Source organism: Telmatherina bonti, assembly GCF_933228915.1.
Source record: "Telmatherina bonti genome assembly, chromosome: 21".
Lineage (NCBI taxonomy): Eukaryota > Metazoa > Chordata > Actinopteri > Atheriniformes > Telmatherinidae > Telmatherina > Telmatherina bonti.
The window spans coordinates 18,633,494-18,644,095 of NC_136630.1; the positions used below are offsets into that span (position 1 = coordinate 18,633,494).

Consider the following 10,602-nt stretch of genomic DNA (forward strand, 5'->3'; position numbering starts at 1 on the left):
GCGCACAAATTCTTGTATGCATGCAGCAGCGCTGTTTAAATATCTTCTCATTGGCAGGCTGGTGAGAATACAGCAAACAAACCTTTACAGGGATCCAGTTCAGTGGTTAAACTTTGAGGACAAACAGTTAGTGTTTCATTACAGTCAAAGATAGCATTGTTCCTGTTGCAGAACAGAGACAAGCAGGTCTGGTGGCTCACGTACACAGGCTGACCTTTACTTGTATCTCACACACAGTTTGACTACATCTCTGCATAGTGATCTGTAACTTGTGGTTCTTTTTTATGTTCTTTCGGTTTTAATGAACCCAACATTTCGGATAAACCACCACGTTGACACAAGCTGGAGGTCTGAAGCAACTAATTTCAATATTCTACACATCATTCACAGACAAACTTCAATGCTTCTTTATATCTAATTGGGAAAGTTAAATAATCTAAAGAGCATTAGTTTAAGATGAATTATGGATTACAAATATATTGGACCAAAATAAAAGTTGTCTCATCTGGCTGACTGGAAAGTAGTTCTAGAAAATGTTGACTATTTTTGGACACCTTAAAGGAAAACCTTTAAAAGTAAATATAAATTTCTTTAGTTAGTTTTCTAGTCTGTTGCTAAATTTTTAAAATTTGCTGTTTTATTCAGTGAATAACATTCTTCAACACTGTAAGAAGAAAAAAATAGACAAAACCCTCACAACACATAAATGTTTGTTTCCATCTTACCAGCCACAGGAGCAGAATGAGTGCACAACAACATATATGACAATTTGAGCAAATATGACTGTCAACCTCCCTGCACACGTGGCTGCTATGAAAAACCTATGAAATCAATTTAACCACTAACGTATTCATTCTCTTTAGAATGACACCCCCACTCCACCACTGCCACGATGTGCTGCTTTATAATGTCCCACAAGAAAGAAAAACGGGATCCCACTGCAGACAATAAAGCAGCTGGATTTCTGCACATGTGCCTTTGTATTGGTCTGCAGCCTTGTCATAACTGCATCAGAGGGGCCTAGACATCCATCACTCACACACAAACACCAAACGTTGGTGGCTCGGGGAGATGGATGGCAGCTTTGGCACAAAAGAACATTTGATTTGGTTATAAATACCGCAACATGAAAGAGAAGCCCAGTGGGGGTGAGGGCATAACAACCATGGGGGGGCAGATCTTTAACGTCATCACCATCATATATGGTGTGTCTGGGTATCACATTATTTAAGTACAATCAACTCTGAACTTTCTTCAGACCACATAAATATATGTGTCCTAAGTCTCTCTCTCTCTCTCTCTCTCTCTCTCTCTCTCTCTCTCTCTCTCTCTCTCTCTATATATATATATATATATATATATATATATATATATATATATATATATATATATATATAAGGTTTATAACAGCTGATTTAATTATTTAATTATCTTTGTCTAATTTATTATTTTATTGTGATCTTTGCCATTTTTTGCTGACTTCTCTTTACAACACCTGTAATGCTTTTGACATTTTTATGTAAAGCAGTTTGAATTGTTTTGTACATAAAATGTGCTATACAAATAAACTTGCCTTGCCTTGTCTTCTTAAAGGACGTTACAGAGCTCTTGTCTTGATTGTTGGCTATCTTTTTGTTCTGTCACGACAATCCTGCACTGCTTCTGTGACATTGAGGTCTACACTGGGGAAGATTTATTATTTATCACTGATTTCAGTCTAGTTCTTGTGTCATTTGGCATACTTTAGACATTTCCCTTGTTTTTCTTCTTCAAAAATGTCTTTTTGAAAGCCAACGTGTAATGGGAACATAACTGATGGGGCTACAGCTATACATACATGGATCAAAGGGTCAGATGTTTTTTCAGGTCCGGCATCAGATCTTTGATTTATTTTTATAGTTGCTTTTGAACATGATACAATTAATCTCCTGTTAAAAGTTTTATTTTATTACATCACTTATCCCTTTTTGTCTCCTTAATTTTGCAGGGCAGACTGTGCACCAAACCAAGATATGCCAAGTTGGCAGCCAATAGCTCTGTGTGAATTATCTTTTTGAGGGGAAAAAAACCCCTCTGTTTTGTAGCATAGCAAACTGTTATCATTGGCATTTTTTAGATCAAACTGAAAGAATACGAGCAATTTATTTATCTATTCATTTTGGCCTAAAATTCTTGAAAAATACTTTCCAAAGTGGGTTCTTTGCTTATCTTTGGGTAAGTATAGCTTTGTTGCCATAACACAGCTTCTCTTCAGCAAGGTGAGTTTTTTTTTATGCTTGAATGATTCATGGGTCAGAGTTAAGTGTCTTAACAAATACAAAAACACATTCTTCTGAAAACAATGACAGAGAGGACAAAAGATTGCAGATATTCAAACACAAACCACCAGAAACTTGAAACTTGAAAACTCTTGTTTAAGAAATTAACATAAAATATTGTGTAAAGTGAAATATAAATTTGTCCAAACTAATTATTTAGCTGTATTTTTATGCTTTATTTTTATGCAGGGAATCTTTTAACCGGCAATAATTCATGGGAGTTCACTCAGGAAGCAAGTTAATTTGTATTTTCCAAGCAGACATGTCCAACACAATAGCGGTTTATCTTTGCATACAGTTACTCACTCTGGGGGCCGGCGCAGACGTCCATCCCCCTCCTCTGACTGAGTGGTTTAAAGTTTCTCTAGGCAGACTCTGATTGGTCCCTGAAGTTTTTCAGAGGGTGCATAACTTCAGATCTCCGCTTGTCTCGCAGCACAGCAGCGCGCAGTGATAAAGAGGCTGCGCTCTCTTCTCGTGCGCGTCTGGGGATGCAACGATATGGAGCTTAGCAGAGCTACAGTTGCAGTTTTATAGTTAAGGTTCAGGCCATCACAGCTTTGGAGCAGGCATATATATTCTCATTTGCATCATCCAGAGTCGAAAATGCCTGACTTTGGGGGTTGGATTACCGCAATCTGGATTTTACTTTTTGCTCTCTTTGACTCGTCTTTTGCAAACTATTCTGAAGATCAGTGCAGCTGGAGAGGAAGGCAAGTAATCATTTTCAGATTTTTATCTGTGCCTTTGCACGTTTGCACAATTAAAATGTGAGATCTTTATCCTGCTCAGATGCTACAGGTGTTAGGACTCATGCAGAGGATGCAGCATGTTGAGACTTGTGCTAAGGTTGCTGAAATGTTTGCGTTGCTCTGCTGATCGCGCCTCCGGGCTGCCTGCAGGAGGCATGGAGGGCCAGACATGCAGGAGACTGGAGGATTAATTCAGATTCAGGAAGAAAATGCACTTTATTGTTGCAATTATACAAGTGTTTGTTTCTGTTTATTACATCAACTTTTTTTCCTTTCTTTTTTTTTTTTTTTTTTTAAATATTTGCTTAAAAGTTTTGGAAAGTTGAGTCAAACTTTAGCCAGAGTGATGTCATGAAGGGCCCTTTGACCATAAATGTACCAGTAGGCGGCTAGTCTGACTTTCTCTTTGCTGAACCTCTACTGAAGTTGGATTATTTTACATGCTGTTTACTCCACCTGATGTCTTTTCTATCTGGATAAATTACTAAAGAAAATTAGCAATTATAACATGAAGCTCTTTTGGGTTTTTTTTTTAATTTGTTTTGTTTGTTAATAAACCCCCTTTTTTCTCTCCTCTTTCCATCTTACAGTGGTTTATCCCAGCAACAGGGAAGTGTTGAGCAGATTTCCCTCCACTGCTCTGAGGGCACCCTGGACTGGCTGTATCCCAAAGGAGCCCTCCGCCTCACCCTCTCCCCTCGCCTGCCTTCTGTGGCAGTAGGCCCTGGCGGCAGCAGCTCAGGCCTCATCACAGCCTGCGTCAAACCCTCTGAGCAGTTTCACGGTGCCCAGTTGTACTTGGAAAGAGACGGGGTCCTCGAGCTCCTAGTAGGGGACAGACTGGAATCATCTCCCCCTCCCAGGGTACGCTGCTTTAGCCGCCTGCCTGGGGAGAGGGTGGCCCTCTTCCTGCAGGCTACACCTCATCAGGACATCAGCAGGAGGATCGCCTCCTTTCGCTACGAGCTGAGAGGAGACTGGACAGCTCGCATGTCTCTGGACTCAAACTCCATTAGCAGTGAAGGTGAGTCAGAGATTTATCATCCATGACATACGCTACACAAATAAACCCCATCAAATTACAATTTCTCTCTCATAAACCCCTCCTAAATTGTGTTCATATGGCCATTCTTTACTTGCTGAAACATTTAGTACATATGATGATATTTTTCCTCTGTAAAATCCCAGTATTTAGATGAATCATAATTCTAAACAGGCCTCCGTGGGCTGGTTGGCTTCCATGGCTCATACAGAGTGCAGAGAGGAGGAAGTGGCCAAACGTTCCCCATAGGCATGCTGGTTTGGAGTAGGAGCAGGAGCACTGTGGAGTATGGGGGGGGGGTACAAAAGCACAGTATGTGGGGCTTTCTCCAGAGTCCAGAGCCCTTTGAATGAGTGCCGCTTGAGTATTCTGGGATTACTGCTGTCGCCTAGGCAACAGGGAGGCCTCTGCCCAGCTGAGATGCTCCCCTCTTTTGTTAAACTGCTTCTCTGTGGGTAGACTTGTCTGTAGGAGTGTACTCCCCCCACTTCTTTCTTTCTCCCACACACACACTGATCAGATTTGGAAGGGGGTTTGCAGTGGACTGGAGAGGAAGGAATCTCATTTATCAAGAGGTTCTCTCCATGGAGGAGAATGTGTGGGGTGGGAGAGAGGCGTCCAAAGAGAACTTTAAAAAATGCCAGGGCTTTTTTTTTTTTTTTTTTGTATTCAAGCCAGTGTAGTCGGTGCAGACACAGTGCCTGTTTGGTGGGATTCTTTTTCTGCCAGCAAATTGTGTGGTTAATCACTGAAAGATTTAGCTTTTTTTAAAGGGTTTTCTATTTTGTAAAAAAAATTTTTAATGAAGTTGAGCGTCTGCAGACTAGTGGCACAGTATTTTCTAGGAAATGGGATTTTGCCTCTTTAAACATCTTTGAAGTCCCCCCTCTCCCCCCTCCTTGGCCCTAGTTCAGGCTTTGATGAGGTGTGACTGTAGACACCCTGGAAGCTTTAGTGGGGAAGTTTCATTTGGTCTTTAAGAAATGTCCAGGGTGGAAGAGCCTGACACCTAAAGCTCCTCTGGCCCTCCTCTGCCAATTGTAAAAGTAGCAGCTGTCTGTTTTTTTTTTTAACAGTGTTTGATCCCTGCTGGAAGTTCTGGATCTACATCTGACATTCCAGCACAAAAACCTGGAAATGCTGCTTCTGATTTGCAGAAAATTTGCATATATGTTTTTTTTCTTTGGTTTTTAACAACAGTTTTGATTGTTTTGTAAGGTTGAGGTCACCAACTGACTCTTTCCTTGTTGTCTCTCCAGATGCCTGTCGACCCTGCAACGACACCGAGATCCTGATGGCTGTTTGCACCAGCGACTTTGGTAAGTTACCACATGTTTGAGCAGTAAATAAAGCAAAAAAACAAAGCAAACTCTGAGAACAGAAATAAGGGTGTAGAAACTTTAATAACATTTAGTTTACTTCAGATAAACTGAACTGGTTTGAAAACCAGGCACCAAATGTCACCGTGCATCCAAATCCCATCGGCTTCAAAAGTTAAATGTGGAGCAGCAGATCTCTGCAGCTACCAAACACACACCCAATCATAACCCTGCTACAAGCACTGTAGTGGACTAATCCTAACATCACCCCCTCTTTTCCAGAGAGGAAGTAGTGAACTAATCTGAAGGCCTTTGATTGAGCTGTAAAAGGAGGAAGAAGAAGTTGGCAACAAAAGTTAGGATTAGCGTGCAGGCCGAGGGGTTTCCATTAGATGCTCGGCCAAAATCAGCAGAAAACTGGACAATACGTGACATTTACGGCTTCAGAAGAGCATCTTTTTATGATCAAATCCAACTTATTAAAGCACCGTCTTATAAAAATGCTTTTGGATATGAACATGACGTTTACTTGAGCTTGCTGTTTTGTTTTTTTCTCAGTGGTGAGAGGAAACATCCGCTCAGTGGAGGAGGACGACAATTTACGGGCAGCTGTGATCAAGGTCAGCGCCACCCGCGTGTTTCGTCAGAAATACGCCCTGTTCACCGGGAACAGTCGCTTAGCAAGCCGGGGCGAGATCCGGACTCTACTTCAGTGCGGTGTCAAACCGGGACCTGGGAGCTTCCTTTTCACCGGCCGAGTCCACTTTGGTGAGGCCTGGCTTGGTTGTGCTCCCCGTTACAAGGACTTCCAGAGGACTTACGCTCTGGCCAAAGCAGCCCAGCAGATACCTTGTGAACTCCCTGTGGACTGAGAAACTGTGCAGCAGCTTTTCTAGCATGCAGAATCTGAATGGTGCTAGAGCGCCCAGTTCAGGAAAGAGGCCATAACATGCAAAGATGGCCGCTGTAGCCACAAAACCTCCAGCGGACACGGTCTTCCCCAAAAGACTGAGGAAAGAAATGGTCTTATTCCTGCTGCCATTTCACTTTCAGAAACATGGTGGAATTATGACTGGAGGGACATAGTGGAAATGATTTGGCACTGTCCAGTTTTACAAACAATGACACAGCAAAGCTGATCAAAGTAAATTTACTAAAAAGCTTTTTGATTTAGCGTAATTCAGTCAAGCCATTAAATCAGGTGTACTGATTGTGAAACTCAGGAAAACAGGTTGAATTGACTGTTAGCTTATTTCCTATTTAGGATTCCCTCGGGGCAGGCGCGTCTGCGGTCAAACATTTTATTTTACTGGTGTTTTTACTCAGATGAGAAGTGAGAACGGGACAGTCAGCTGGCTTCCCCCTCAGTTGGGGTCGTCCTCAGTGTTACTGTTAGCAAGGAGATTATGTAAAATCATGACTGAAAGGAACATTAAAAACTTTTTGCACTCATGAAGGAAAGGGAATGATCTGGAAAGTGTGATGCTGCAAGCACTGAAAACCAAATAAAAAGCAACTATATGTAGCATAGTGGAAGAACTGAGAATTTAATATATGTACAGACCTTGCCAGCACATACAGTGGTAACACAAAGCTAAGGCTACCAGAACAGCTCGACATAGTGCTGAGAGCACTGCCATCTTCTAGCCAGTCTGAGATTTTGTTTCTGTGAAGGAGACGGGCTTTGGAAGGTGTTGTATTAAAAGGAGGGGGTGATGTCATGTTTATTTCTGTAGCATGCAATACATTCGCAAAACTGATTTGACTGTTTTGACTTTTTTTTAAAGTGTTGGTGATCAGCTGAGTTTGGCCAAAGCTGTTACAAATCTGCTCATTTTAAAGTCATTTTCTACTCTCACTTGTCATTTACTGAAAAAATGCACAAGATAACATTAAACTGTTCATAATAAGCAGTGTTCATAAAGATTTAAGAGGACAGCCATTAGTAACTTAAGTCCGGTTGGATAATTTGGATATAAAGATAATGATGGAGATTTATTATCGTCCCACTGGACATGGTTTGCTCAAAAGAAGAAAAAAAAAAAGCATTTTTATTGTGTATAAAATTCTGCTCAGTAAAGTGATCTAGATTTTTACATGCACTATATCATCAAGGAGAAGGGGGTCATACCAAATTATCCTAATGTGCTGAAATGGTATGTCTAAGATGCGTACACTGCCATTTTTTTTATTCAGATGTAAATTTCTGTTAATAGCAAAGTGAATGTAAATATGTTTATAAGAGATTATAGATACAAAAGGAACAAAAAACATATTGTCATATAAGTGAGGATTATTTTCATGTTTATATGTCCATGTTATTAAAATATTCTGTGAAAAGAAAAGTTTAACTTTGTTTTCATTTGTATTTTTCTCATGTCACTGATTCCCACAAGTTTCTTTTCTTCCATCTTCTGTGATCTCCCCAACTAATGCATCAAAATGGAGTAGCCTAGCGTTAGCTTTAAAGCGTTCCTCCACGCTTAAACTTTTCTCAGACATAAGTCACTTCAAGTACTCATGAATCAGATTCCTGAAAGCCCAGAACAAACAGCATGCCTGTGAGAGGGAGAAAGCCTGAAAGGCTGGGGAGATTTAGGGACTGCTCAGGACTGAGGGGGTGTTTGACGGGGGAAAGGGGTGTAAAAAAAAAAAAAAACAAGAAACAGCAGTAGGAATTCTGTTGTCCTCAGCCTCCCATTTTCAGGATCCAGGAAGCAATAAATTGCCATTAAGGGAGCGTTGTGGCCGACTCAACCGAGCCGAGGTGCCACACAGTCGCTCACTTCATCCTGACCACGTGTGCACAAGTGCACGATCAAAGCCATGTCTTTCCTGCTCACAGGGCTGCGTGCCTTTAACTTGGAGCACAGGTTGCATAAACACACTGCGCCACTGCTACCTGTCACGGTTAAATGTGGTTCATTTTCCACTTTATCAGAGGATGAGCTTTGTAATGGATAACTTCAGCACCTGTTTCTCCCTTTGTGCATTAAAATATGCTGCACACACCTCAGTAAAACCCCAGATTCACTGTGTGCAGTAAATCTGGTTTCTAACAGAGCAGCTGGGAGAATTAGCATGGTGTTCAAGTTAAATGGAAAGGAGTCACAAAAGCTCAACATGCTTCCCAGTTCGGTCCAGCTATCTCTTATACAAGGATACTGCTTGGCTGCTGCATCAGGCACTCATCTGAGTGAACCTCCCCAATCATTTACTGCCTCAGTGCCCCCTTAAAACATCCTGTGACTGGGTGGAGGGCCTAAAATTGCTCTACCCTGCACACACACACACACAGATATACACAGTCCTCTACCCCTTCCCTTCCACACCATCTGAAGTTACTGCTGCAGTCTGATAAGCCAAAACAAAGAGCCCTCTAATTGTAGTCCCTCACCTAATACATCATGTGGCATTTTGACAAAGCTAAGCTTCCTGCATTGTTGTCACTTCGTTGTGACCCCAGCCTGAACCCCTAAAAGGGGAGAATTTATGTCAGTGCAGCACAATTACACATTTGTGTAGCATTTCCAACTATTCATTTTAATACACACACTGCAGCACATTTGTAAGCATCAAAAGATTTTTAATGACTTTTGCGATCGCATCCATTGAGCAGCATTGTGTGCATGTAATTTTCTTTTGTCTTATGAGGACTGTGAAGAGTCTTGCAGAGGCAGAATAATTCCTCCACGCCAAGCTTTCTTTATTCTGTCTTGTGTGGCTGAGGGGAGGTACGCTTGTGGCAACGCAGGAAGAACTGAGGAAAGGAGAATCCAGAGTGGGTGGGAGAGAGAGCTGGTGGGTGTAGGCTTGCTTCGGCCCCTGGGGGAGTTTGAGGGAAGTGTTTGGAGACAAAGCTCCAGAGATGAGAGCAGAAACGGGAAAGGTGCGCCTTGACACAGTAAAGTACAACACCACACCCAGGGCAAGAAGCCTGTGTTTTCAGCTGAAACTATTCCTGCTATCCAGCCATATGAAGGTTCACAAAGCAGAACCGTCAACCTGTTTTCTGACATCGACAAGCAGTCTGGTGGCTATAAACATAACTATTGCAACTTTCCTAACTTTTTATGTTTGTTTGTTTGATACTTTTTGTGTGTCCCAGCAATATGAAATCATACTGAGCTCCTAAAGGCTCAACTGGACTGCTGGTTCTGATGACATTTCACCTTTTATTTAAAAGGATTTTTTACCTTTACTCAAGCTTTGAAGATTCGATGACCTGTATGACAGTGAATCTGCATCAACACATTACAGTGAGCCATAAGCAAAGCTCTCGTCTATCAACCCAGTTAGGAAACTCTTCCTGGAATTGTAAAACTGGAAGTCTGCCCTCTGCTTCAGCTGTTCCCCTGTTTACCGTGAAGGTATAAAGAAGAATTAGCTAATAAAAAAAAGTGTCTCACGCCACAGCTAAATGACCTTTGATAATTTCTTTTCCTTATTTTACATCAGTCTTTAAACACACAAACTCAGACATTTTTCCTTTGAATTCTTCATGCAGTGGAACTTTCCTGTCACGGATATGTCATCTTATCTTTCTTGCAACCTCGTCCACAGCTGCTAGTTTCTAGTTTGAATCCAAAACAGAGGTTGCCATGCACTAATACAAACCTTGCCCTCTGTGCCAAAAGGCACTTAAGGACCATGTTTAAGTAAATCTGTGCAGCACTTTGTCTGCTTCCCTTTTCCACGATTCTCCTCTCTCTGTGTGATTCAGCCTTGTTCCTCAGCAGCAGTTGAAAAAGAGAAAGTTTCATTCTGTCTGCGATCTTAGCACTTCCAGCCAGACTTAAACAATCAAGTCAGCTCAAGGTTGCAGCTGGTAGATTTTATCTTTAATCAAATGTCTGAGACCGAGCACACGTGGGAGTAAAAAGCAACAAATCAGAGTCAAGCCTAAATAAATACTGGTCATATTTAGGCCAAGAAGGGACTTGGTAGACATCAGGACAGGTGAGACAGCAAATGAATGTGAGAAAGAACGGACTGGGAGGAGTCGAGAATGAAAATATTCTCATTGTAAATGCAACTTAACAAAGGTTAAAACCAAATGCAATGAGATAAAACTTGGACTATAGAACACGACATCGCATTTACACAGTCAAACAGGCTTTTTAAGGGAATGCACATCACCAAGCTGTGTCATGATTACATCCAAAAAAATT

General features: G+C 41.5%; 1 protein-coding gene across 1 annotated transcript; it reads left to right on the forward strand.

The window, feature by feature from the left end:
- The first annotated feature begins 2,779 nt into the window (after positions 1–2,779).
- metrn (meteorin, glial cell differentiation regulator) lies at positions 2,780–7,717 on the forward strand. The gene is made up of 4 exons (XM_079260371.1): positions 2,780–3,031; positions 3,661–4,094; positions 5,372–5,431; positions 5,990–7,717. The coding sequence occupies exons 1-4, from the start codon at positions 2,925–2,927 to the stop codon at positions 6,301–6,303; spliced, it is 915 nt and encodes a 304-aa protein (XP_079116497.1). The 5' UTR covers positions 2,780–2,924; the 3' UTR covers positions 6,304–7,717.
- Positions 7,718–10,602: the final 2,885 nt, after the last annotated feature.